Consider the following 27,930-nt stretch of genomic DNA (forward strand, 5'->3'; position numbering starts at 1 on the left):
TGTATGACGTAGAGGGTAGCCCCTTACCTATCCACTTGCTGCCCCAGTTAAAGCCAAATCTGTGTGCACAGGCTCTGCCTTTGTAGTCTGTGCTGACGGAGGGGCTGACCTGGAGGTACCTGGGAATCAATCTTTATTTACACTGCTTTCTAGCCCTGGCCTGGGGCAAATGGAGGAAGAGCTTTCCTACCATGTCTCAGTGTTTCTGTCCTCACATGTCTTGGGACAAGTGGTTCAAAGATTAGTTTATCCCCTCAGTTTCTGAAGTGCTGACTGTCCTTATCTGGGACATCGCTGGCCTTCAGGGACCAGACCTGCAGCCCTGCCTGGATGGCTGAATGATATCTGTGAGTAGAAGGGGAGGGCTGAGGTCACCTTTTGTCCTTGTGGCTGTGTTCAATGCCTAACTTTGCATTCCAGAGGCTCCGTCAACTGACCTGCCCACTTGAGGACTTGACTTCCAGGCCAGGCATGGGACAGCCCCTTCCCTCTACCAGAGCTGGCCTCCTGATGCTGACAGAGATTGAATCTCATTGCTAGGACCAGTGTGGCTCTCCCTCCCTCCCCCCAGGATGGTTTCTATACAGCCTTTACCACCTGTTGGATAATGCAAGGATTCTTCACTCGCCAAGGAGAGGGGGATTTCTGGGCTGAGTTCCCTTCCCTGGAAGATTTGAAAGGCTGAGGAAGAGGCTGCCGTGGAGATGGTCTGTGTGGAGTTAGCAATGCACCTTAATCCTCCCTCTGGAGAGGGCTCTGAAGGGGCAGACCAAGCACTGGTGTTCCTGAGCATCCTCAACCTCCTGGTGGGCAGAAATGAAGGACTGATCCTGGAGTGGAGAGTGTCAGAGAGCCTCAGAGGTGTGACTCTGGCATGGACTTTGGGAGCTTCTCCATTCATTCCATTAAATCCTTGATTTTCCCCTCCAGATTTGCTCTGTCTCAGTTTTGTCTCACCAGCATCTCTTGCTGATACCATGTTAGGTGGGATGTATTTTAGTGGAGCTGTGCTGGACATTCAGGTCTGGATCCTTCTTGCGTGAGCACATCTGTCTGGGAGAGTGGCCAGGGGGGACAGAGCTTGATTAGGGTAGGAAGGAAAACAGGGAACACCAGTTTGGTGGTCCTTATAAGTGGTAGGCCTGGGGTACCTAGGTGAGGTGGAGACTGCAATGCCACCTTCTACTGGAGCCATTGCCAGCTCCCAGCCAAAAAAGTCATCTGGCTGATGAGTCACTGGGCTGTCCCAGGGGTCTGAGAGAAGCGTGTGGGTTTGCCTTTTCCTGCAAGTGAAGGATCATGGGCAACTCTCCCTTGTCTCTGCAGATCTGTGTCTTTTTTTTTTGGCCTGCTGATGGCCTTCCAGGTGCTCATGAGCCAGTCCTTTTTGTTTTCCTGCGTAGGCAAGAAGGGCTGCGTGGTTGAAGCAGGATCTGCATGTTATGTCAACACACAGGGTCCCTTGCTTCTAGGCTGCTTGGGTAAAAACAAAACAAAACAAAAACCAAACAAATCAAAGCACTTGTGTTTGAAGTGCTGTAGGCCCAGCATCCGAGGAGAGCAGCCAGGGGACACGTAACCCCGGGAAGCTGGCTGGTTCCCAGGAACCCCTCAGGCAGCTGGGGCGCAGGAAGGGCTGAGCGATCCGCCGGAGGCTCCCGAAGCGCTCCCGGGCACCGGGAGGGCACCGCGCTCCGGCCGAGGCGCCGGGCGCCGCGGGGGGAGGAGAACCCGAGCAGTCCACGCCACTAGCCACAAGGTGGCCCCAGGACCTCACCCACCGCCGCCTGCCCCCTGGGGAAGATCCTCTTCCCGGGCATCTCCACACCACTCCCCTTCCCCGCTGCCTGCCGCGGTTTCTGTCTGCAGGCAGGTGCCTCCCGGGCTGGCTTAGACCTCTAGGCAATGGCGAGTTTCCCCTGTTCTTGGCGCTGGTGAGGCCACACCTCGAATATTGTGCTTAATTTTGGGCCCCTCGCTGCAAGAAGGACATTGAGGGGCTGGAAGCGTGTCCAAAGCAAGGCAAGGAAGCTGGTGAAGGGTCTAGAGCACAGGTCTTCTGAGGAACGGCTGAGGGAACTGGGGTTATTTGGTCTGGAGAAAAGGAGGCTGAGGAGAGTCCTCATTGCTCTTCAGCTACCTGAAAGGAGTGTGTAGGGAGATAGGGGCCGGTCTCTTCTCCCAAGAAATAAGCAATAGAACAAGAGGAAAAGGCCTCAAGTTGTGTCAGGGGAGGTTTAGGTTGAATATTAGGAAGAATTTCTTCACTTTCCAGGCACTGGAACAGGCTGCCCAGGGAAGTGGTGGAGTCACCACCCCTGGAAGCATTTAAAAGATGCGTAGATGTAGTGCTTAGGGACATGGTTTAGTGGTGGACTTGGCCATGTTAGGTTAACAGTTGGACTTGATGGTCTTAAAGGTCTTTTCCAACCTAAACAATTCTATGACTCTAAGTTTTTGGGCTTGGTTTTCTCTGGTTTAGTGGTGTTGGAGTCTGATAACCCTCAGGTCACCTCCCATCTCAATGGGAGCCAGGTCAGTGATGAAAAGGGGTCATGAGCTTTTGCTCACAGAGACTGCATGATGAGAACCAGGTACTGAGGGATTTGCTGCTGGGAGGATTTGCGGTGGTGCAGATTTAACCTCCCAGGAGGGAGAGCTCATGGATCTCATGGTCCTCTGGGGCTTCATTGGCTCTGTTCCAAAGTGACTGGGGAAACCTCGCCTCATTTCCAGCCTGTTTTCTCTTTTCCCAGCCTGTTTTCCAAGGGGAATCTTAGGTGGCTGGGTTCTTATTCTAGGCTAGATGTGCAACCATGGGTGAATTCCCCCCATGGTCAGCCCTGCACTTCTATCAAAATCTCAGCCACTGGGTTTCTGCACACCTCCCTCCCTGCCTCTAGAAAGTGCCGGGGAGGCTGAAGGCATCGGGCTGGGGAGTGGGAGGTCAGAGCTGAACCGTCTGTCACAGCTTTCCTGGGCAGCCTCAGAGTCTCAGAGCTCCAGATCCCCCAGCTGCCACAGCACGTGGTGATGCTTATTTGCAAACTGCGTGTAGGAAAAGGCTTAGAAACAAACCCAAAGTGTGATGGAGGATTGGACCATCCAGCTGCCCTGCCACTTGGATATAGTACTGGCTGGTAGAAATTGCTTCTAGAACAGAGTGAATGGAGTTCAATACGTAAGTTTTGTTTTTTTTTTATTGGTCTTTTGTGTGAATAATTTTAGAAGCTCCAGCAACAGATATTTTTACTCATGCGACTGTAATCTGAAACAGAATTATACTTTCATTTCCCAGTAATATCTTATAGATACAGAAGTTTGGCTGACTTGGAAGATATTTTAACCCTAATGGAAAATAGTAATTGTCCACAGCTATCTCAAAAAATATGGCTGATGTAGAAAATCTACATGCTCTGCATGTGGAAAGCTCTACATATTTAGCTGCATGTAGACCAAGTGGGAGTCTGCTGAAAGGCTTGTGACTTGCATTGTTTCAAAATAGTCTGGTGTCAAGTGAATTGGGCATGTGGTTTATTGATCCTGGTAATATATGAGCCAGGAGACCTTCCAGGCCTGTGTTCCTACATGAACCAGTTGGTGTAAACTTTGGATGAGCTAAGCAGATCAGATAAGCAAGAAAACAAAAGGTTTTGCTGGACATTTTAAATGTCTTATTTCTGATAGGACTTTAAGACAAAGTATTGCTACCTGTGACACCTGGCTTGACACAGAATCACAGAATCATTAAAGTGGGAAGGGACCTTAAAGATCATCAAGTTGCAACCCCACTGCCATGAGCAGGGAACCCTACCAGTAGACCAGGTTGCACAAAACCTCATCCAACCTGGCCTTAAAAACCTCCAGGGATGGGGCATCAACAACCTCCCTGGGCAACCCATTCCAGTTCCTCACCACCCTTATAGTGAAGAATTTCTTCCTAATATCTAACCTAAATCTCCCCTCTCTCATTTTGAAACCATTACCCCTTGTCCTATCACTATCTTCTCTGATGAAAAGCCCCTCCTCAGCTTTCCTGGAGGCCCCTTTCGAGTACTGGAAGGTGCTATAAGGTCTCCCCACAGCCTTCTCTTCTCTAGGTTGAACAGCCCCAACTCCCTCAGCCTGTCTTCATAGCAGAGGTGCTCCAGGCCTTTGATCTTCTTGGTGGCCCTTCTCTGGACCCCCTCCAACACGTCCATGTCTTTCCTGTGCTGAGGGCTCCAGAGCTGTACACAGTACTCAAGGTAGGGTCTCACCAGAGCAGAGTAGAAGGGGCAGAATCACTTCCTTGGCCCTGCTGGCCACACTTCTTTTGATGCAGCCCGGGATGTGTTTGGCTCTCTGGGCTCCAGCGCACACTGGAGGCTCATGTCAAGCTTCTCATCTACTACCACCCCCAAGTCCTTCTCCTCAGGACTGCTCTCTAGTCATTCTCCCTCCAGCCTGTATTTGTGCCTGGGGTTGTGCCAACCCAGGTGCAGGACCTTGCACTTGGCCTTGTTGTGTTGCTCATTGAGAAGGCTGATGGACTAAATCTGAAATGAATATATTTGAAAATTCCTGACATTATGTTTTTCACAGCACTTTTTAAGACCCTGTGGTTAGAAGGAATTTTGGTGAAATTTGGAATATGGTGATTGTTCATGATCTGGAATATGGTGAATGGGATTTTCACTGCATTTGAGATCATCCCAGTACTCCTCTTTTTTCAGTCTGTGGAATTTACCTCACTCATACCTTCTTCAGCGGGGGAGATGCTGATGTCCCTTTAGACACGAGATGTGTGGTTGCAAATTTCCAACCTTCAGAATCAAAAAATCTGCAACTTAGCCTGAGAAGTCAACTCATTATTACTGGGAAAACTAGTATGAGATTAAAGGCCTAGGGCTTTTTATGAGTTAGTTTGTTGGTGTTGTGTTTTGTTTCAAATGAGAAATTCACATAAAAATAAAGAAGCCCCTGAGATTCGACCCCAGGTCGTTAATGCTTGGAAAGGATGGCTGAACCTTTCATCCATCTGTCCATGAAAGCCAGGCTCTGCTTTTCCCATACTGTGGTGCTTGCATCAGTGGTGCCTGTGGAAGAGTCTCAGACCTCTCATTGGGCAGAAAAATAGTGTTGACCCTGCTGTCCTCCTCCATGGATGGAGGTGCTCACATAGGGCAGAGGAGAGACTTCAAATCTTGGGGTCGTACCTGTGGACCTATGAAGCAGGATTCATCTGCTCCCATGGGGAGCATCCTGGACCCTCAGGCTCCCAGCATGTTCTAACAGATGCCTTGAGAGGTCCTTCTCCTTTTGCCACTGGTGTTATAAAAGACAGTTTTCCATGGCTATTGAAGAATCATGTAGTGTGGGTTGTGTTGCACATTTTGGTGACCAGAAAAGTGGATGTGGTGGGAGACGACAGGCCATGGTGCATAAATGAAGAAAACAGAGTAAGATTAACATTTTAGCATGTGGGATATGTAATCCTGTGAAGCAGAGATCCACAAATAATCTGTTAAATGTGTTCTACAGGCCAGTGCAAATGAGCATATCCCTCAGAGTAGGGTGTTTGGCTGAGCCCTTGTCTGCTAATGTGGTTAGCAGCCTGCAGGATGGGGATCTGCATGGCAAAGATAAGGGAAGCGCCTGTGGGAGAGCACAAAGATGGATTCAGGAAGTCATTACTTCTGAGAAGTTACTGGTGACTTTGTTACCCCTTTCTCCATCTGACCTGTCCAGTGTCACGTCACTTTAGGCAACAACGTGCACTTCTCTGTCCCCACAGACTGACCTTGTTCTTTCCATCCTCGTGCCTTTCACATCAGAGGTGTTTCCTGTCACAAGGCTTGTCCCATGGCAACAGGCTCAGCTGCCCTGAGGAAGCAGAAAGGGAAAGCAGGAGCGAAGAGTCATATACTCATATGTCCTCTCCCTGCCTTTTTTCTGTGGTCTTCCTTGGCCTCTGATCAACAGCAAGCACTGCTGGTAGACTCAGAGAGGCTGTTAGACCACAGATGTCTCCCCAGCATCGCTAATCCTCCCTCCTGCCCAGTTTGACTGCTGACAGTGGGCTCCTGAGATGTCTGTCCATGTCTCATCCTCTCCTCCACAATCCCATCATGGATGCTGTGAAACAGGGGATGTCTCATCCTGCCCATACTTCCAAAGGCGGAGCCTCCTGACAGCCTCCTCTTCTCCAGGAGCCCAGCACAGGAGTGGTTCTGCAGCTGCCGGAGCCCATCATGGTTCTGTGGGGCCTCATTAGCACTTAGTGCTTTAGTTATGTTCACTTGTGATTAGTTACAGTGAAACTGTTGTAGGAAGTCAGTCTCATTTAAGCAGAAATTAGCCATAAGTTAAAAATATAAATTATACTAATGCCTTGGGGAAACTCCTCTGCAAACATAGCGTGCAGTCAGCTAGGCAAGTTCTTGATGAAAGAAGCAGCAGCGTTGTGCCTGCGGGAGAACCAGTGTCTTTCCTCTTGTGTTAGCAAAGGTGTCAAAAGGTGGGATTAATCTGAACAAGTGAGGATAGTGGCATCTTCTACCCATTATGGCCTAGGAAGGGGTGCAGCCAGGGCTGCTGGCTCCTTTGTCTCCAACATAAAACTCATTGCCTGCCTCCCCCAGCCTCTAATGCTAGGAAAACAGGAATGTATTTTGAATGCACCTGTAGGGTGTCATGCTGACAGACTTCTCCCAGTAGCTGGCCTGGGAGGAAATGAGCTCATTTTGAAGAGGGAAGCAGCATGGGGCCCAGGGCTCCGTGCTGCCAGGGAGCATGGCCCCAGCATGGGCTGATGTTGGCAGCCTGCTACTCCAGGCTGGCTCTTTGGCAGGCACGTCGGAGCCATCCAAAAGGGAGGGAATATTTGGGACACCCAAATAATAAGAAAAGCCAACATATTCTCTGAGGAAAGACAAGGAAAGGTAAAAAGGGAGGTGAGGGTGCACTTCCAGCTGGCAGGCAGTGAGCAAGGTGGGGAGGAGGACACCTTTGCAAAGGTGCAGGACATTTCTGAGGTTGGGGTTCACTATCCGTCAGGGCAAAGGCTGGTGCAGTAGGTTGAGCCCTGGTTTCCAGCTGCCCTGGGCCTGGCAGGCTGAAGGAATCGGATCATTTCAAGGAGAGTTTTCCCACTCTGCAGCAGGCTCTGAGTTGGCAGCTGCAGTGGGAGCAGGTCCCACTGTGTGGTGGGACAACAGGACTTCCCCATTCCTCCTGTGCACCCTGTGTGTACTTGAGGAAGCCTCTCCTATGAGAGCCACTTGGTCCTGGTGATTTGAGGTGGCTCCCAGGGGACTCAGATGTGTGGGGAAGCCCATCTGCATCAACTAGATCCTCAGGGCAGCAGGTTCAAATGGCTGAAAACAGCAAAGGCAGCCAAACCTCAGTCACTGGGCATGGTGGGACCAACCAGTTGGGAAGGCCACAGACTCCAAGGCAGGGGAGTATCCTACAGCTCAAGGGCCCTCCAGTGAGAAAGCTGCTGCCCCTCAGGCACAGCAATGGATCTTCCTCTTGTCTTGGTTTTCCTGCCTGCAAAATTGGATGCTACCAATTCTCTTTGCCTCAGGATGCCTCGTGGTGAGGGTGCTACTAGTGTTAGAGTTGCACACAGAGGAGGGGCACCATCCCAGCTCTGAGAGAGGTTCATGCTGCCTGGAGAAGGGCCAGTGAGAGGGGTGCTTTGAATATTTACAGGATTTATTGCAAGCAGTGCTTCCCTTTTGGGTATGGAGTGTTTAAGAGCTCTTGTTGGGCCTTGCCCACACTCTCCCCATCCCTGCTGTCAGCAGGTCTTCTTCCCCCTTCAGCTCCCTCCATAAATCTGCACCAAGCCACCTTTCCTAGGGTCAGCATTTTTCCCTCCTCAGAAGCACCCAGGTCTCATCCCTGCCCATGTCTATCTCCTGTGCCAGCTGAGCCTTGGCTGTGGCTCCTCTCATTGGGCTTGCTTGCAAATTTGCATCCCAACACAAAATGCCACTCTGCTAGTCCCTGTAGGAAGCTGTCTCTGCCCATGGCAATGGCAGGGGAGGAACCCCTGCAGTGGGGAGACCTGGAGCCAGACTGCTGTGTCCTTTAGCAGCCCTGACCTACCTGCACAGCTGCACAGCCCAGGGTGCCAGCTCAGGGCCTGTGTCTGCCAGTGAGGGTGACAATTAGTGGTCAGGGAGTGTGTCATCCCTTCCCTTGCTCTCTTTTGGGATGATGCTGAGTGTAGTCTGTAATTCCCACATCTGAGTTGGTCAGAAGGTGATTTTCTGTTTTTCAGTCTGGGCTGTCACACTAGTGCAATCCCTCAAGTGAGGGCTGCCATGGTGAGATAAAGGTTCCCCGTGCCTGTAGCAGGATTTAAAAACAGTGTATTATTGCCTGGTGGAAAACTCTGAAGCCTGCATGTAAATTCTGGTACCTTCTGGGGTAGAAAGCAGAAACTGCAGCCTTTTTTTTCCTGCTGGAGAATGAATTTCACACATTGCTGGATAAAGTTTTCATTTAGCTTGACTTCCTTCTTGTTTTACCTTAATGTCACAGGTCATTTCCCATCTACTGTTTTGCAAAAAAACCCTGAGATGTTCTTGAGAAACACTTCAGTGTGGATAAATCAAGTTTTTAGGTCAGCTCGGCTTACCTAGGCTTATCTCAGTCCAGTTTTCATATCTAGATAACCCCTATTGCACCTTTTCCCCAGCTATGCTGGGTCACACCAGTCCCCTGTAGCAGGATGAGCAGCAGCACTGTCCTTCATAAGTAGTGACAGAGGTAGTTCAGTGCCTGTGTTGTGTAGTCAGCATAAGATGTTTACTTTGCAATCTTTCAGGACTTCAGAGGCAGCTCCCAAAAGGCAGAAGAAGGATCCTGGCCCCTCTGATGTTGATCCCAGCCCATGCAATGGAAGAATCAGCCTGTATTTCTTTGGATGTGGAACCAATCCATTCAACCAGCACAAATGGTAGGTGAAAGCCAGGGCTTTGAAAAATTGCATGCTTGGAAATTTTAATCCTGGAAACAAGGTACTACATGTTGTCTTTGGCTGCTGTGAAGAGGCATTGCCTACTCCACCTGCCACCCAGTCCTTTGCCCTCACAGCCCCATTGCCCAGCTGGGGCCTCTGGGACAGGACTGGGCTGGCTCAGAGCTCCCCAACCCTGAGGACATCCCCCAGCATTCACTCTGAGGGGCCCTTCCCGTCTTCGCAATGGCCCGCTGTGTGCATTCACACTGGCTGCCCCCAGTGCCAGCTGAGGTAGTAAATAAGCATCCTCAAAGTGAGCTGAGATGTTCTACCCTACTGCCTCCAGCACTGGGCTCAGTGGTTTATCCTAAGGATCCTGACAGGCACAAGGGCAACTCCCTTCACGCACGTCTCCAGCTTTCCTTGTCCCCAGGGCAATCTGACATGCTCTAATGCTATCTGATTCACTGGCTTCTGGCACCTGTGGAGGACCTTTTTTGACACATTACAAAGGACCTCTGTAGAGTGTACAAGCACTTAAACCTACAGATTCCCCACTCTGAGGCAGTGAGGGCTTTTGTCAGGTTTTGCTCTGGGGGGGGCTGAGGGATACTCATCTGGTGAGCTCTGACACAGGTGAGCAGATCAGAGCTTGTGTTGCCATGTGTCCTAGCTTCCATCCCACGTGCTGCTGTGGTTTGACCACATGTGTACACGAAAAGGTCAATAGGAATTTGGCAGGCACATTAGCAGATGAAGCAAAAGACAAAACATTGATAGCATTAAGCATAACATTTAAAAAAAAAAAAATAAAACCCGAGCTGAACAATCTTGAGAGAAATGGCATAACTGGGGTGCCTGCTGCTCATGTTGGTTGTGAGAAGCCCTGGAAACCTCATCAGGGTTGAGGCAGATACAAGGAGAGCTGCCAGGGCAAAGGCACAGAGGGATTACTCACTTCTAGTAAGCACACAGGCATTATAAAAATAAAGACTCCGGCAATATTTCTGCCTGCTGACAGAGCTCTCCCCTGTGAGTTGTGTCTGCACTTGCAGTGCATTGCACAGGCACAGAGAGATCTGTCTGAACCCGGGACAAATGTTCCCACTCCACCCATTCTCTGCCTTTTGCTCCATCTGCCTGATGGTGTTGGTGAGCCTCGAGTTGGCTACTGAAGCAGGTTTAGTGTAGTGGTCCCTGGGGATGGAGATGATTCATTCTGCATGTTGGCAGGATGATTTTAAGGGATGCCACTATCCCCCTAAAGTGCTGGAGCCCCAGAGCAGTAGGGATACGTGGCAGCCAGCCTGGGCCTGCAAGGGGAGATCTTAATCCCACTGAGGTCAAAAGGACCTGGAGTCACTCCACTGACTGCTGCAGCTGGTCTTTCCAAACTTTGGGCCTTTACCCTGCCCGACTGTGGCTGCTTTCTTTTCTTGCTTTCCTGTTGGGGCCTCAGTTCAAGGTCTGGAGAGGTGTATGTTGTAAGGGAACTGGGGAGAAAGTTCTCCTGACCTGATGCACCTCCCTTCCCACCACCCACACATGAGCTGGGTGATAATTTGGTGGGGGGAGCTGTTGGAAGGGGAGGGACAGGAGGAGGAGAGAGGGGAGTCTTTGCCTTAACTCTTGCTGTGTCTCTTTGACACTCACTGGATTCCCTGCCTGGATTCCACTAGGACAGGACAGGACAGGCTTGCACGACAGAGACCTGCATTGGGTTCAGGTGAGGCGGGAAGAACTGACTGAGCAGATCTGGCTGGATGTGCATGTCATGCTGGGAGTACTGGTGTCTCCGGTCCTCCTGCAGCCAGCTGCTGCCTGCCAGCTGCCTGCTGTGCACTGGGGAGTGGGCCAGCAAATCTGCATGGGGAAAAGCTTCCCAACTTAAGCAAAGGAAGAGAGAGCTGGAGGATGGGGAGCAAATAATCAGTTTGGATCAACACAGGGAAGAGGTTTTTCTTTCAGTGGTTCCTATAGGAAAGGACAGGCAGCAATTCTGCTGAGGTGGCTGCTGGGAAGCTGCAGAGCAAAGAGATGCCTGGAGGATGGGTAATTGGTACTGAGGGATGTGGAGAAAAGAAAAGGGACTCAGACCACAGAAAGAAAGGGACTCAGACAGCTGAAAGATTGAGACAGGAGATGAGAGTGGGCCAGACAGGGATGGTGATGAAGGGTAGTGATGGCTAGGTGATAACAGGGGCTAGAGGAAAGTTGCTTGCTAGGAGGGAGGTAGGCTGTGGGTATTTCAGCTCCTGCAAACTTGAGGCAGTGACTTGCCTCTCCTCCTGAGCTGCTCTGCAGAGGTGCTGGCCCTCCTGGCACATGGGCTTGGGGGCTGCAGCTCTAAAAGACATGCCTGGAAGTGTGTTCCTTGTTCCTCATGCCTCAAAGGCTTCATCAAACTTGATCCTGTATAGGGATGAGGCAGGGAGAAAGCACGGTTTGTGCGTGTGCTGAATTTTGGGGATCTGTGGATGTATTTGTGAACAAACCCAGGCAGAATACACAGGGGTTTCATAACATCTGATCTGTGTCACCTTAAATCAACAGTGCTTTTAAAGTAATCACTACTAACCAAGGCTTTCATCCAATGCCATTGGAAATGCCATTGCCTCAGGTTTTCCTCTTTGACAGCTGCTGATACCAGAGGCCAAACCTTGGACCCAACCTTTGCAGCTCTGCAACAGCCCACCTTTGCTGGGTTAGTGGTGTAGCTGTGGTCCTTGAGGAGTGCAGGCTAATGGGTCTTGTGCTGCTGGGCAGGGCTATAGGAAAGCTTTAGCACCTCAGGTTGGAAAGCAGGTATCTTGCCTCTCGGAGGGTTCAGGTGGGATGCAGACCCTTCACATTGCAGTGTTACAGCAGGCACTGCTAGAAAGGGATTACGACACTGCTAGAATTGTAGTCTGCACATGCCTCTGCCTGTCTCAGTTTCACATGATGTGCCTTGTCCTGTGCACCAACTGGAGATGGCTGAGCCTGCCCAGGGTCAGCCCAGGTAGATCCCCAGCCTGCACTGGAGCAGGATGTGGGGTGCTGGGCTCCCTGTGTGGGCTGACAAGGGAGCCCAGTGTGGGGACAGTCATGGCAGGGAGCCCGTCCAGCACTTCTCTGCTGCTGTGCTGTGGCTGCACACACAGCTGTGCCATGGCACTGCTCTCTGTCAACTAAGCTGTTGGCTCCCCTCACCCCCAGTGCTGGGAGGTATAAAGTAATGTGTCATGCCATAACCTCACCTGTCTTTTGGAAGAGTTTTTCTTGAGTATTCTTCCCTGTGCTCCCTGTTTCTCATCACTCTGATAGCAAGCATCCCCAGGCTGTGCTTTTGGGAAGTTAGCCAGGCTGTGCCTATCTGGAAGGGTTTAGCTAGAAGTGCCCAGAGCAGTGAGATGCCAGATCCTCTGTACTGCTCTCCTGCCTTTGAACGACAGACTTTTGGAGATGGTGGCTACCAGCAGTGCTGGCTCTTCTACTTTCCCATCCTTGTGCAGCAGCCCCATGGAGGGGACTGCAAGGTTTTTAAGCACTTTAGAGGTTAGGAGGTTTGTGAGGACCCAGAGGCACTTGCAGGGGGTAGCTGCTTTGCTGCCTACCCTTCCCTAACCCCTTGGGGTCAGCAGCAGGGGGCCAAGCCACAGTACTGGGGGCTGGTGGCCTCCCTTCCTTCACCTGACCTGCACAGGACTGCTGGGTGGCATGCCTTGCTCCCTGCATTTGCTGCCCCGGTGAGGTGGCAGCCCTGTAGCCACTCTGTCCCCTCCTGTGGACTCTGTCCTGTCGCTGTGGTGCACCTCAGGACTGCACCAAAGGTCTCTGCCCCACCGTGGCCCTGCAGTTCTTGTTTGCAGAGTGGGTGCAGGAGCAGTGTGGCTTTCACCCTCTGTGCCATTCACCTGCTCTGTTCCTGCAGGCGGTGACAGGAGCTGTGCTGTCTCCACACTTGGGCTGTGCACAGGGACCTCTTAGCAAGCCTGACACAGCTGCAGAACTTCAGCCAGATGCCTCTGGCTCTAGGGAGTGGGTGGCTCCAGGGGCTGCCCTGGGGCTGGCCTGGCTCTCCATCCGTAGGAGACCTGTTGCTGTGGTAAGAAGCTGGATCCTGATGGGTTTTGCATGCTACTGGGCCTTCTGCTATATGGCAGTGGATACAACCTGACTATGGGCTGAGTGGAAGTCTTGAGAGTATCTGGTTTGACGCAAAGGCTGGTTTCTGATCATATTTACACCCCATTTATGAACTTCATCAGTTAGTCTTGGGTTTTTTCTAGACTGAAGTAAAAAAAACATCTCCTTATCTCTGTATCCCAGAGCAAGGGTGGTGAGCCATGGTCACAGACACTGAACTGACAATGAGAACAACAGCCTACACTGCTTTTAGCAAGACATTTGCTACTGATCCTCAGGGAAGTCCAGTCACTGCTAGGTATGTGGGAGGATCTGTCCTGGCAGTAGAGAGCAGGGCAGGAGTCATTTGGTCCCCTCTTGAGTTGGGGGTGTATGCTCTGCAGGATGATGCTTTATTATAATCCTTGCAGCTTTCATCACAGATGTACATGTCATTACTAAACTCACAGTTGCTTCTTGTCTCGCTCTTGCTGGTGTCAGCAGCAAACTCCCTGACTGCACAAGCATTGCTCTTATTTCATGTTGGAGAAAATGTAAGCAGGATCTGATCCTTGTGACAACCTCCTGTGCCCCCCAAACCTTGCTTAACAGATGCTTAGGGAATGCCCTGCAGCCAAGACAACCTAGAAGTTAATTAGAAGGTGTAAAAAAGCCAACTAGCTTTCAACAGCTTGAAATGAAAGACATTTTAATTTTGACTGCTGTCTTGGAGTTGATCAGTTTTTCTCTTGCTACATTTTTCCTTGTCTTTCTCCTTGCAGCTGGAGCGAGCCGTTCCCCAGCAGCAATCAGGTTTGGAAGCAGCCATCCCCATTCATGTAGCTGCTCTTAGATTGGCTGGAAAGCACTTATTTCTGCTGCTAGTGTTCTCCTGTCCATCTTGCAGATATGACCTATTCCAGTTGCAGTCCCCACGCACTAATCTAACTGGGTTTGTTCCTTGAGCTATACCTTGGCACTGCTGTTCCTTGCTGAGCCCTGATTTTCTGTCTCTGCTTCCACAACTGCCCCCACCTCCTGCCATCGAAATGCGACACAGAATTTCGGCTGCCAACTAACTGCTGGCTCTTATTATGCAACGAGAAAATTTTCTGTGTCCTCCTGCTCCTCTTTTTGTAACCCAGCCCAACCTAGCCTGCTTGCTTTCTGATTCCTCTCTCCTCACCTTAAATTGAAGTTTATGTGCTTGGTTGCTGCTTGTTTCAAAAGGAAACCAAGAAATAGAAATGCAGTGCAGCTGTCTGCAGTGTCACTTGTGATTCTACCTTCTGCAGCTCAGGCAGCACCTACGAGTGTCCAAAGGTACTTTCAAATTGTGCTTCTAATAAATGTTATCAGCTGCTTTTTAATGGCATCTCTGTTCACTTTCTTTTACTGTTCACTCTTGAGATTGTCCTCCTCTCAATTGCCTTAAGATAAAACAGCAGAAGAGGTCAAATGGAGGATGTTAACTTCCCAGCAGTAGGAGCTCCTCTGTGATAGCAGTTGGGAAGAGGCAGTAAGTTTGTGGGAAGAAAAGTTTAGGAGAGCCTCTAACGGCTTCTTCCTCCTGTGCCAAAACCCTGGGAAGCTTCTCTCTCATCTTTCTCATCTCTCTTTTCTCTCTCTTGTTCCTTGAGTTACCTGAGCAGCCCTGAACAAGCTCTTTTTTGCCCTGGGAGAGACTGAGTTTTTCTTTTGAAGGACACTTTGATTATCATTTTTTTTTTCCTTTCTGATTCCTGCCTCCTCCCTTTAGTTGCAGCTTGTTCCCAAATAAAGCCAACAAATGCTGTTTTCCTGCAGCTTTGCATTGTGCCTTCAGTGCATCAGAGAAAAGTGGTGAGTGTCCACAGAGCTTGAGAGCTGTCCTTGGTTTTCCTTGCCTTTTGTGGCCATACTTTAAGGATCCCATGGTGGTAGGTGTGAGACAAACACACACCAAAATTTGTGATCAAGGGGAGACTGGGCTACCTCAATCAGATATCGAAGAACTGAACTTGTTGTTGTTGTCTGTGTTTACAGTTGCCTACATGCTGCCTCCTCTCTAGTGCCTGGGGGAATCCAGGTGTGTTCTTATTTTCTCAGCAATAAATCTTGTGGGGAAAAATGTGGCTGCCTCCACCAAGCCCAGTACCAAATCCAGTATCATTTCATACAGAGCTGCCTGTTGCACTGGGCTGTCCCCTCCTCTCTGTGGTAAGACAACAGGCTAGAGTTCATGTCTGCAAAGGATACTCTAGGCCTGGAAAAAAACACTTCCTGGAAGTGCTGAGGGTTCAAAATACAGCAGGGCACCTCTAGAAGAAACTGGCAAGGTTAGAAGGAGCTGAGGAGGGAAGATGGTAGTGGTGGCTGAGTGAGTCCAGGTTGACTGTGAGCTATGTAAGCAGCATCTTAAGAGTTGGAAAAACCCTTAAGAGCAAAAAAAGAGGCTGGGAATGAAGGAGATGGAGGATTTTTCTCCAAACTTTTATGAAGGAACAGCAGAAAAAGTGCAGGCAGGCAATGAGAGGCAAAGTCTTTTCTCCAAACTCATGTATTATAAGGAGAGGGGCATCCAAAGGGAGAATAAAACATCTGCCTGTTGAGGAGGATGTAACACAGTGGGTGGCTGCGGCTGCTGTGGGAGAGTCAGATTGTTCCTAGGTGGACAGAAGAAGTTATCTGAGTCCCCATCTGGCCTGAGAACATATAGGGCAAGGTCACAGTAGGATTAGACGTTCAGGAAAGAGCCAGAGGTGTGTGAATAGGCTTCTCATAGAAACAGCAGGCAAAGCAAAGAAGGAAGTAGTGGAGATGCATAATGCTGTGCATTGCTTGGTCTGATGAACCTCATGGAACAGAAGGCCAGAACTTTGGGCACTGGTTTAATCTACCACCTGTTCCCAGTTGAGAAGGTTTGATTCCATAACCAGGGTGCTTTCCCCCATTTTAAAATTGGAAAATGAAGCCATAAATGCCTCACCTCCCCTGCTGGTCTGTGTTTGTCCCAACCCTGTTCTCCATTGCAATGTCCCAGATCCTGTCCTTTGTGCTGGCCTATTCAGGAGTCAGAGGACAGGTGCAGAGTCAAAGCCTGGGTCCAGATGTCCCTGAGGTGGAGGCTGGTGACAGGGCTGAGGCTGTCAGCTGGCGCTCCCTTCCTGGGGTTAGGTGAGAGGAGGTGACTCCCTAATGGTGATTTTCCCCCTCCCGCATGTGTGAAACAGGTCTAACACAAAACCAGGTAAAACACAAATATTAGTAGAAATAGGCAGGCTCTTGAGCCACCTTGCATTAAAAGAATAAAAGCAAAGAATTAGCTAAGTCTTCTCCTGTCAGCTTCTCGTTACATCCCCAATAAGCCCAGACTTAAGCATCATTGTACTTGGTAATGGGTCCTGGACTGCAGCAAATTGGAACGTGCCAAGGACTGTGGCAGATCAAACACATTTCATTAAGTACATGTAACTTTTTTCTCTCACGTTTGACAGTGTGTGGAGCTCTGCTCCTCTCAAAGATGAGGAGGCTGTGCTGCAGCATCTGAATGAACTGATTAGCCAGCTGGCAGGCCTTACTGCAAACAAGCAATGTGGAAAGAGGCCTTGCCTGGGCTTCAGAAGCTGAGAAATAACTGGCTGGAGGACCTAGTGTTTCCACCTGCCAATCCAACCTAGCAGGAAAGTTAAGTGGGACTGGGAGGACCTCCTTGTTGGTGAGCTGCAGAGCTGCTAGCTCTGCATGTGCTCTCATTAGGCTGCATGTCTTGGTCTCTGGGTTGCACCAGTTTCTTTAAATGTGAGGTTAGAGGTTTGCATGAGCCTGTTAGAGGACTGATTCAGCTTCACACTCAAGTGTAGATCCACACGTGTTGTAGTACTTGGTGGATTTGGGGCAGTGCAAGCCATAGCAGTAAATAGGTGCTTTCTAGCATATGGACCATAAAGGGCAGGGGCTGGGGGGAAAAGGGAGGTTGCTTCCTTAGTGCCCTGGTACACCTGCATTTGACACTGGGCCTGGTTGTGCCCACTGCAGTGTACTGCCCATGTATAGGCCCTTTGTGGAAATAATTCTGTTTAATAGAGGATCAGAATCCTCCTGCAGTTTTTTTGAAGAGGCAGCTATATAGCTTGGAGGACGGTCTTCAATGATGCTTGAATGCTCTTCTCTGTCATTTATGCTCCCCTGTTCCTGCTGCAGCCCCTCTTACTAAAGGCAATGTTAATGCTTTGTATGGGATTTAGCCCTCTGCGTTCAGAGTCCATGGCAATCTGCTGCTGATCTCAAAGGGAACAGGATGGGCCTTTCAGCAGATGGGGGAATGAAGACTGTTGTTGCCCTGGGCATCTAGAGAGAAATTGGTGCATTACACTGTGAGATCTGGTTTTCCTTCTTTACTTCAATGACAGAGATAGGAAACAAGCCTCGTGCCAAAAAAACTCCATGCTTTCCTATCAAGTTGTCTCTTCACATGCAAGAACCTTTCTTTGCCCCAGGGCCTATCCAGTGGGTTAGTATTTAGGAAATTATTTCATTTCCACTGGGAAACTAGCAGAAACAAATGAGGCATGGTGATAATGATGCTGTCTTGTGTGGTAGTAAGTGCAAGCATGGCCAACAAGTTTCTGCTCCTGCTTCCCCCTTGCCTCATTGAAAAGTGCACCAAAACAAGTGCTGTTGTGTTTCTGGACCAGTCTGATGTCAGGACTACACTTGCTCTTACTTCCAGTTAGGTCAGATTGCCTGGTATTCCCTGCTCTCCATGAGATGGCTTATGCAGTGATGCTAGCCCAGAAGGAGATGACTGGAGAGAGACTAGGCACAAGGAGGGAGGGAATAGTTTGCCGTCATGGTCCTGGTGCACCATCCTGGTAAAAAAGGTTGATGGATAAGTTTGGTGATCCTATCAGGTAGAGGACATCCAGGGTGATGAGGTGTTGCTCATCACTGACCTGCTGACTGTGAGAGATCCCTGGCCTGAGCCACCTTCAGAGCTGTGCTTGGACTTTTCCTGGGGGAGAGCAAGCTGAAGTGGTCCAGGGCAGATCTGGGAGCAGTGGAATAATTAATTATTGTGTGGGATGCAAAATGCTGTCCCTGAAGCTCTCTGGAAATGAGGATGTCCCCTTAGGAGACATGGAATGACAGATGTGCTATTAAAACCCTATCAAACCACAAGCAATCTGAATCTGTAAGTTAATGTGAAGGAACAAAGCCCTGATTTCTTGGTAATCTCGGTGGGAATGGAAGCAGAGATGCTTTGGAGAGGCTTGTTTCCAGTGTAGTTTCCTCATCCCAATGTGGGAATGTGTAATCATTGCTGATGGCAATCAACCCTTCAAAGGCCAGCTTCTGCTCAGTAATGTCATCAGTGAGACGTAGCTAGAGTTAGAACTTCCCTGGTGTAGTTCATCAGCTACTCTGCTCTTGTTCTTCATGTACTTTCTGGCTGGACCCACATGTGCACCCTTGCCTCAGGTAACTCATCAGAGCAAGCTTTTGAGGGGAATTTTTTGTAGCTGAGTCAAAGGCAGCTTTCTCTCTTCTCACTTTCATTTCATCCTATAATCAAATGCCTGTGAACAATATGAAAATGTCAAGAAGAAGATTCAGTCTGGACTATGTGAATTTTGGCTGGATTTAAATGAACTAGCCAATTAAAGTACTTTAAGTATAATAGAAAATTGTATCTTGTAACAAGAAGCCACTGACTTTGATTAATTAAGGTGATGCTAAACATACTTCAGGTTTTAGTACAGACTGAGAATGTCTTCCTTGTACCACCCTGCAGGCCCAGTCACACTCAATACACTTTCTTCCAACAGAATTTGCTCCGTGTTTCCACGGTTTGGCTTTTTCCTACTAACATTTTCACTGCAATAACTGAGCTTCTGCAATCTCAGTACTCACACTCCCTTGCCCAGGCCTGAAACACCTCACAACTACCTGGTCTCAGGAGCTTTGTTTCCTCACTCTGTATTCTTTGCAGGATTGGGCAAAGGTAGAGGTCTCGTGCTCATGCCTGTTTGTTACTGAAAGGAGCCCAGGTCAATTAAGCATGTGTGTGTTTTGCTGAGGTGGGGGGCTGTATGGTAGTGTAACATGGTGCCCAGGGGGTCAGAGACAATGCTCCTGGCAATGTCTTGAAGTAAGATGGTAGATAATCCATTCTTGTTCAGCCTGTTAATCTGTAACGTTTCTATCCTGTCCTTGGAAGCCATTCCAGAAAGAGACAGTTGCTGTATAAAGCACAGGGAGAAGGGAAACTCCTTCTGCCCCACTTCAGCTCCAGCTCCTTTTCTCTCCCTCTGAACTGCTGTTTCCAAAATCCTGGCCAAGTTTCTAGCAATGATGGAGAGGTAGAGCATTTAGTCAGGGTGTGGAGAGGCAGATGGAGGCACACTAAGGCTGGTGGTCTGGGAGAATGAGGAAGGGGGCTGTGTGGGGAGGAAGGGTAAATTTGGGCATGAGTCCAGAGAAGGAGTGGAGCAGGTGGGCCCATTGCACCTGACCAATGACCTTCCCTCTGTCCATTCCGTACAGACATTCTGTCCCACACACATAACTTGGGGAAAATTATTTGTGCTTAAGCTAAAGAAGCCATTTTTCCATAGTATGAGAGAACCTTAAAGTGATACTAAGAACACATCTGTTGTGGAGTCTGGTCCTCTCCCTCCTTTTCCTGCCAGCCTGTCCTGCAGCAACTCCCTATGTCCCATGTTTTATTTTTCTTCTATCCCACAGAGCCATGACAAGAGCTGAGGCTAAGGAAGGAGTGTCCAATGAGACCATTACAGCTCCTGAAGAGATAAAAAAAGATGAAATGGAAGAGAGAGGCCAATGGAGTAGCAAAATGGAATTTGTCCTGTCTGTGGCTGGGGAGATCATTGGTCTGGGTAATGTGTGGAGGTTCCCATACCTCTGCTACAAGAACGGTGGTGGTAAGTTCACAGCATGCATGAGTTGTCCTAGGTCTGTAGGCACAACAAGAGATATCTGCGTGCCTGGACCCATTCCTCCTATGCTTCATGTGCTTCCACATGTGCTCCCTTATTCTCTCCTCCAGAAAGTTAGCTCCTTCCAAAACCAGGAGGAATAAAAACAGAGGGGTGAATCTAGCTGCTCAGTGAGTACTGTTTCTCAAAGCAGCTCTCCCAGTTTCGTATGACGAATTGAACTTTAGCAGGTCTTTAAGGCTTTTGGGCATCTTTAGAAACAGGTGGTCTTCTGAAACCATCAAATGCTGTGAGTAGTCAGAAAGCCATCAGCAACCTTCTTCTACATAATTCCCTTTTCCCACTCTCTGTGGCACCCCCATCTCTCTCAGACAATTGGTACAGAGGAGGAAAGGCTTTTATGGTGTTGATATCCTTGCTGAGGCCTGATACCTCCTAGAAGGATGTTGCTACCTCTTCCCTAGAAACAGTTTTCGCAGTGGTCAACCCACTGCTAGGGAAACCTGTCCCCAGGAAGAGTTAATTCCCTTCCATTTTGTATCTTGCATGACTCCCCTTTTCCAGTAATACTGCAACAAGATCTTGACATAGTTAAGAATTAATTTTCTTGTAACAATAAAATGAAACTGGGAAAGAGGAAGGGAATAATTGACTGTCACCAACTTTTCTTGGTGAGTCAAAATCCAGCTTCAAAAAAGAAAAGGAGGAATAATGAATTGCATGTCAAATACAGCAATAATGTCTCTTTTGTTCTTGTTCTCTAGAGACACCTTGAAATAATGTTTTGGGACTTGCATGTTCCCCCCCTTTAAATTTCCTTTCTCTGCAGGCGGTGTCACAGAGGCCTTTCCTTCCCAAGGTGCTGTGAGCTTTCACCAATGGATGACTCAGCTATAGTTCACCCCAGGACTGTGTAGTTTCTGTCCCCTGTGATGTTACTGGAGTTTATTCAAAACAAGCAGGAGTCAATACAATGTCTCCTCTGAACCAAATAGGAGTTGGCTAAGAGGATGGTTAAAGAAAATTGAATAGAGTTTTTCTTGAGACTGAGGTGGTTTTCAGGAGATCTTCTACTCTCCTTCTCTGAGGTTTTTGGTGGTAGGCACTGGAGAAACCAAAAGGAAGTCAGAGCAGCATGGGTTACTAATCATATGCACCATTGCATATGATTGAACAGTCCATTCTGCATTGACGCTGTGAGAGAGAAGTCATGGGTTTTGCATGGAAAATTTCTTCCTGAGCCCAGATGATATCTTTGCATAGTTTGTGTGTATGGTATCTAGTTCAGTAGTCTTTGCAATTTATATGCTAATTAGTGTAAGCAAAAAGGCCACTTTTGTTCATTTTAGATCTCCACTGCAGAACTTTGTTTTTTCTTTTTTAATTAAACTCCTCTGGAATATCTAAGGCTGTGATTCAGAGGCTAAAAAGGCTGGGCTTGGGAAAAATTAGGAAGGCAGAGTCCTTCCCTCACAGCTTATACACTGCATTTGCAGAAAGTATGATACTACTGCAGAAGGTACATTTCTCTTTCAAGGGCTCTAGGGAACCAGATGGCCAACAAGCTTGTGAAGGACAAGGCACTGTCTTTCCCATGACAATCAAAGGTATTCTCACCATGCAAAAAGTCCTTGAAATTGCAAAACAGGTGTTTTCCACCTATAATGGTTGTGTCCTGGTCCCACTCACACCTCTACCCCAAACTGGAGACCTGCTGTCCTGTCATCTTTCTCCACCTTTGGATGTAGCGATGTGGTTATAAAGCTGTAAAGGCAGATGTCATAAAAACAGTTGTGCTAACTTGCTGTAAAGCAACGTAGTGTAAACTTATCTATGATTGCACTTTCAAATTCCATCTAATTGCTCAGCATCCTGAACCTGTTACTGATTCATAAAGAGACAGGGTGTGTTTCTGGGGGGCCCTCTCAGGGCTGAGTCTCCTCCAGTGGAGCAGCAAACTGAGATCACACGGGAGTTGCAGGTGGTGAGTACTTTGGGAAGGTTTAGAGAGACAAGACAACAGGGGTGTAAGAAATCCCTCATCACTCAGAGAACAAAACGAATCAACCTCTGGGAAAAATGGTATCAAGGAGTGGGTCTGGGACCTGCTGAAAGGCTCATTTGTGTGCAACATAGAACTGTATTGCAGATTTGACATACAGAGAGATGTCTTGTAGCTCTGAAAGCAGTAGCTGCCTCTAGTTTAGCATATGTAGTTCCTATTCCCAGCTCTGCAAACCTGGACTGATGCTGTGAATCAGCCTCCCTCCCTCTGGCCCGAGGTCCCCTGCAGCTATGGCACAGCTGTGTTTCGGAGAAATTTGGGTGTTGCTTGTTATTGGAACATTGTTGGCTTAAAAACAAAGGGAAAGTGTTCCTAGCTGCTAATTGTCATGGGAAGGAATTTCAGGGTGAATGCCTGTGCTGGCAGGGGAGGAGACAGCCTGCGAGACAAGGTCTGGCTTGGCTAAGAAAGGGGCCCTCATCATGGTTGCAAACAGCCAAGATGCTCTCCAGGCACTGGGAGGTACTCATGACCAGAAGTTTACTCTTTGGGATGGCAAGACCTCAGCAGTTGATTCAGCGAGGAAGGCAGTTGCCTTGGACTCTCTGGAGAGGAGCAAAAGTGTGAAAACCTACCATAATGACAGGGAGAAAAACTGTGAGGTGATAGAAGAAAGGTCAGCAGTGAAACTGAAATCTCAGGAGCAGTTTTGAGCAGAACAGTGAAAATATCAGATGTTTTTGGTTTGGCAGCAGAACTGAAAAGAAAGAAAAAACCCTAGGCATTAAACTTTTTTTCATTTTTTAAAAATTTTATTGTCTTTTCTGACCCTTTGTTGGTCAATGTGTGTAGAAAAAAACTTGCTTTCTCTCCCTTTTCATTTTCATTTCACTCAGGGTTAATCTGAGAGCCATTTCAGGCTGATTCTCTTAAGACATTTCTCTGTATTTAATAAAGAAAATTAAACTGAAGAGGGAAGTTAAGCTTTTTCGTGTTGGAAAGATACTTGGCTGCCCATGCCCTAATTCCATTCTTTTGGTGCAAACTACTTTTCAAATTTGTCATGAAATATGTCTCAAGAAAATGTCTATCCTCACAAATTTATTACTTACCAAGGAATGTCACCAGCCTCTAGGTTTGTATCCTCTGGGCAAGTAGGAGTTTTGCTATGGCTCCTGAGAAAGGCAGAACAAATGTGGTTATGTGAAACAAGGGCTCCTTTTGCTTCACCTGATTCCTGCTGAAAGCTAGAACAAAGTCAGGAGAGTGAAGCAGGAACAACTTCTCCAGCACTGCTTGTGGGAAACTGTTCTTTTTATCCTCTGGCCTGGCTACTCCTTATCTCTAGGTTTTGGCCAAGAACAAATGCAGAAGTACTGCAGTAGCACAAGAGAGACCACACTAGTATTTTTTTTCAAAAAAATAATGATGTTGGAGACTTTTTTTTTTTTTTTTTAGCAGAGCTTGCACAGTTAATTCAGAGAAATGTTTGTGCTTATCTAGCTGACTCCAGCTGTGGCCCCAGGAACTTGGCTAGGGGTGGCAGGGGATGAGATTTTGAAGAAGTTTCTGAGGCAGCATCTTATCCCTCTCTGCAGGAGCCTTCCTCATCCCTTACCTCATCTTCCTCTTCACCTGCGGGATCCCCCTGTTCTTCCTGGAGACGGCGCTGGGACAGTACACCAGCCAGGGAGGGGTCACTGCCTGGAGGAAGATCTGTCCCATCTTTGAAGGTCAGTCAAGTGTACAGAAATTACTGGCAGCACTGTAACCACTAGTGACTCAGAGCCTTTTTTAGAAATGTTATTCTGTTTTGTTTTCGTTTCTTTCTTCTTTATTCTCCCTCCCTTCCCCTCTGTCCCAGCCTTGTTTTTCCCCTCCTGGTGACTGCTGTGTGTGCAGGGGCAGTGCCTCAGCACCCCTGTAGGTGACTGGGGTGTGAGGTGCTGGCTGGGGGCTGTGCTGGTCCAGCCCAGCCACGGTCTCTGCCGGGAGACGATCAGAGCTAGGGAGAGAGGAGGAGCAGGATGGCCAGCAAGCAGGAGGAAGAGGATGGAAGTGTCTGTACACAAACACTGGCATGTAGTTCAGGAAAAGTACTGAAGAGGGACAAAGATGAGGAAGGCTGGCTGGGTTATGGCACATTCCCTGCCCCTTGCCGTGCCCAGAGCTGCTGTGGCAGCATTTGCAGGCTGGTGTCCTGCAAACTGGGAGGAATCACACTGCATGCACTGGCCTGACAGCCCAGAGATGGGCTGGAGTTGTGGTTAAGGCACACGTCTGTGAATCAGGACTCCTGCGGCCATGGGGAAGGTTGTTTAATGGCATTAATATGTTAATGAATCTAACATCCACAATTTTCCTGTCCAGAGGAGAGCTTGTTTCCTATGTGTTGCAGTCAGAGAAACCTGTGCTCAGGCAGATTAAAAGCCTGATTAGTTTGCTCAAGCACAGGTGAGTGGTGCTATTTGAAACCTGGGGATTCTGGGACCTCCTGCACTGGAGACCCCCTGTGCTCTGGCACGGGGCCTGGAGGTGGACAGCAGTGGCATCTCAAAGGACACTGAAAACCAGTTTTAAACAAATGAATTGGGCCTTTCTGACCCCATTACCTGATTACTGTTCTGATGTCTCCATGAGTGATGGGCACAAGCAGGACCCAAGACCAGAGCTGAGCTCCTAGGTCCTAACTTTTGCCCCAACACAAGACTTTATGCAGTGAGAACCATTTTTGCCTGAGTCTTTTCAGAAAGAAGAAACTCACCTGCATGTCTTTTCTTTAAAAGCTGGAGCTGGCTTTCCTGCAGAAGAGAAGCCTTTCCCATCAGTGAAAGGCTTTCTCTCTGTTCCACCATAGACCTGTGTAGAGATACTAACAATGTTTCCTGTCTGCATGCACAGTCACAAGATGCTGTCCCTAAGGTAGGTCTTGCCCTATTCTCTATTAAGCCACGTGGTTGGGGTTGCACCCTTCTTACCATGGCATGGTCTGTGTCTTTGAGGGTTAAACCCAACGTACTGGGAGTTGGTTGGCAGCCCCATCCTCACCTCCTTTGCTTTCCTTCACAGGAATTGGGTATGCCTCACAAATCATTGAGGGGTATCTGAATATTTACTACATCATCATCCTGTCCTGGGCACTCTTCTACCTGTTCAGCTCCTTCACCACGGTGCTACCATGGGCCAGCTGCAATAACCCCTGGAACTCAGGTACACCTTCCCTTGGTTGTCTCCTTCCCAATTCCCAGAAATTATTTGGGTTTTGCAGAAAACATTTTTAATTCCAATAAAAAAGTATAATGAGCTGCAATGTGGTTAGGGTCTCCTGCAAAAGCAGCTGCCTTCATTCACAGTAGGCAAGAGTCAGGAAGGGTGAGTCCCCTAGCAGCAGGGGACAGTAAAACTATTTCCACGTGGACACATTTTGGGTGTAAAGATTTCACTGAAAATGCAGCATAACATTTTCTGGCAAGCAGGAGTGGTAGGTGGTTTAGGAGAGTTTTCAAACCAATCTAGACTCCTCCTCATGTGGCAGAACTTTTCAATAGCTTTGGTACAACAATTTATTTTATGGTTCCCTTTACCCCATTCCTTTGGAGTTACTGGGACAGTTGCTGCCACTTGCTGAACAGTTTTCTTTATGTCCTCAGCTTTTGGCTAAATCAGCTCCATCTTGCACTAGACAATTTCGTCAGTACAGGTCTCCCAGTGCAGGAACCAGTAACACAAAGCTCTAAAAGCACTGGTTTTCTGATCTAATCACATCCACACAAGCCTCTATACCAATACATTGACCAGGGGTCTCATCTCCTCATGCCCACAATTCACGTAACTGTGCCCAGCAAAGAAGACCTGGCTTTGGTTTTATTCAAGGCACTTGAGCTGTTCCCAGGAAGATGGGGTAGTTGTGAAGCAATCCTCATGGATCTGATGTCCTTGACAGACCTTTCTTAGCATGTTGAACAGGTTGGTTTGCTTTCAGTGGAAAGCTAGGCTGGAAAGAGCTTTGGAAGTATTTTGCTTCCCTCCCTTTTTCTCTTGGGTCAGATGATTCATTTCTGTAACATGTTAAATTTCTCCAAGCTATAGGCCATTCACTCACAGTTTCCACTGCCCTTCATCCCAGCAGAGGCAACCAGGCTTTTAAAAAAGTGGATCTGATCCCTTCAGCTCCCTCAGAATAGGTTTGTTTGCAAGGAAAGGATGTTCTCTTAACAGGCAGAAGCTTCCCACCCAGAGCTGGGCTTACTTGCTTTTCTGGTGGATTGTCTTTTGCTTGCCAAATGCAAGACAAGGGTTTTTTCTGGGATGTGTGGCATCTGTTCTGGTGGTAGGAATTTCACAGTATGTGACAGAGTTGGGGATGACAGAGTAGAACATGAAGGCATCTGTGGTTTCTGTGAACATACGAATGCATGTGTGGACAGGGAAAGGTGCATGGTGGGGGAGGAGAATGGGATTTTCTATCCTGGCTACTCATGGTGGTCATCCCTCAATAGTCTATAATTTGCAGCCATCTGGTTTCTACTTGGAAGGAAATTGCACTCTCCTTCACCTCTCCCCTTCCCAAAGCCCTCTGTCTACTACTGGATTGGGATTCATAGCTGGGGAGAGCCAGAGTTCAATGAGATGCCTAATGAGAGGCAAGAGTTTAATGAGATGCTCTACAGCACAGGGTAAAGGGGCTGTGTGGTGCCACAGTGAGGGTTAGGGCAGAGAGGGGAAGGAGCATCCCTCATGGAGGAGCCTTGGAGAATTTCCCTGGCTCATCAGCTTCCTTTTCTTTTGGTAGATCTCTGTGTGGACATTCTGAATAGCTCCAGCCTGGACAACAGGACCTTGCCTGCGAATGCCACCTCCCCAATGATTGAATTTTGGGAGTATGTGATCTCTTTTTCTCTGTTCAGGCTCCTCTCTCATCCAAAGGCTGCAGCTGTAGAGTATCCGTGCAGAGGGCTGTGCACCTCTGTAGGACCAAGAGAGGTGCCACGTGTCACACCCAAACATGGGGAGCATAATGTACCAAGCTGCCAAGGAGATGACACAGAGTCCAGGGGCAGGAGGACTAGATACACCCTGTTTGCAATGTGCCTGCCCAGGGTTGCTGTTGTGCCCACAGGCATGGGCATGTTCCCTTTCTGGCACTGAGCTGCCTGGGTGAGTGTGGCCACAGAAGGAGGTATCAAAAGAAGATGAGGACTTGCTGTAAGCAAGGGGTACTTGTGTTGGGTGTTGGCAGGCAAGCTGTGAGAGGCCAGGGTGGACTGAACAGGGAAACTGAAAGGGATAAAACTGTCTTTCCCCTTCTTCTGACCATGTCTTGCTTGTTTCCTAAAGGTCCATCAGGTTGCTCAGGCTCATCTTCAGAGGGCAGGGGTTGAATTGCATGTGTGAGATGCCAGAGAGGGTCTCAGGGAGGTTTGATCATGGGGCTGGAGGCAATGAAACACCTCTGAGTGGGAGGTCCTGCAGCAGGCCAGTCAGTGTCCCAGAGAGGGTCACCACTGCTGCCTTGAGAGTTTGAAATAGCTGCTGGGGCCACACTACCTCTCCATACTCAACTGAGGAAGGTCTGATAAGGAAGAAGGGTGTCAGGGGCTCACCTTTAGTAGTATTTTATTTTTCCCGCTTAAGGGTCCTAAAGTGCCTTTGAGAGGGCTGAGTGTCCTTTGTCCCTTGCAGCCACCACAGAGCACATATAAGACAACATGTGCCTGTGGGTACAGAAAGAGTCTGCACAGTGCTAGGCCTCCTCTCTTGCCTTATTCTTTGCACACACTGTTTAGTGAGAGCTGGGACCCCTCTGAAATGGTTATCCATGTTTTCTGCAGAGGTTGCAAGGGCAAGGGGACCCTGAGGGCACTGGTTTGGAGAAGAGTGTGCAGAAGAATAAAAAGTGTGGGGTTGAACTTCTGGGGACTGTA

The 27,930-nt window shown here is 48.6% G+C and overlaps 2 protein-coding genes across 7 annotated transcripts in view; both read left to right on the top strand.

The window, feature by feature from the left end:
* The window catches only part of SLC6A13 (solute carrier family 6 member 13), a 31,569-nt gene extending 30,640 nt beyond the window's left edge, over nucleotides 1-929 (top strand). Inside the window, exon 15 of the mRNA XM_051608920.1 lies at nucleotides 421-929. Within this exon, the coding sequence (XP_051464880.1) occupies nucleotides 421-540 (120 nt within the window). The 3' untranslated portion in view covers nucleotides 541-929. The remainder of the gene's footprint in view (nucleotides 1-420) is intronic.
* A 7,838-nt stretch (nucleotides 930-8,767) lies between these two features.
* LOC127380225 (sodium- and chloride-dependent betaine transporter-like) overlaps nucleotides 8,768-27,930 on the top strand; it is a 65,611-nt gene continuing 46,448 nt past the window's right edge. For 4 of the 6 annotated variants that reach the window (XM_051608912.1, XM_051608913.1, XM_051608918.1 and 1 more), the window contains exons 1-5: nucleotides 10,566-10,682; nucleotides 19,790-19,986; nucleotides 23,605-23,739; nucleotides 25,076-25,216; nucleotides 26,799-26,886. In XM_051608912.1, the coding sequence (XP_051464872.1) occupies nucleotides 19,794-19,986; nucleotides 23,605-23,739; nucleotides 25,076-25,216; nucleotides 26,799-26,886 (557 nt within the window). In that variant the 5' untranslated portion in view covers nucleotides 10,566-10,682; nucleotides 19,790-19,793. Of the gene's footprint in view, nucleotides 8,954-10,565; nucleotides 10,683-12,918; nucleotides 13,044-19,789; nucleotides 19,987-23,604; nucleotides 23,740-25,075; nucleotides 25,217-26,798; nucleotides 26,887-27,930 lie in introns of those variants that run through there. The other 2 variants (XM_051608914.1, XM_051608915.1) reach the window with 2 other exon arrangements.

This window comes from Apus apus, chromosome 1, assembly GCF_020740795.1.
Source record: "Apus apus isolate bApuApu2 chromosome 1, bApuApu2.pri.cur, whole genome shotgun sequence".
Classification (NCBI taxonomy): domain Eukaryota; kingdom Metazoa; phylum Chordata; class Aves; order Apodiformes; family Apodidae; genus Apus; species Apus apus.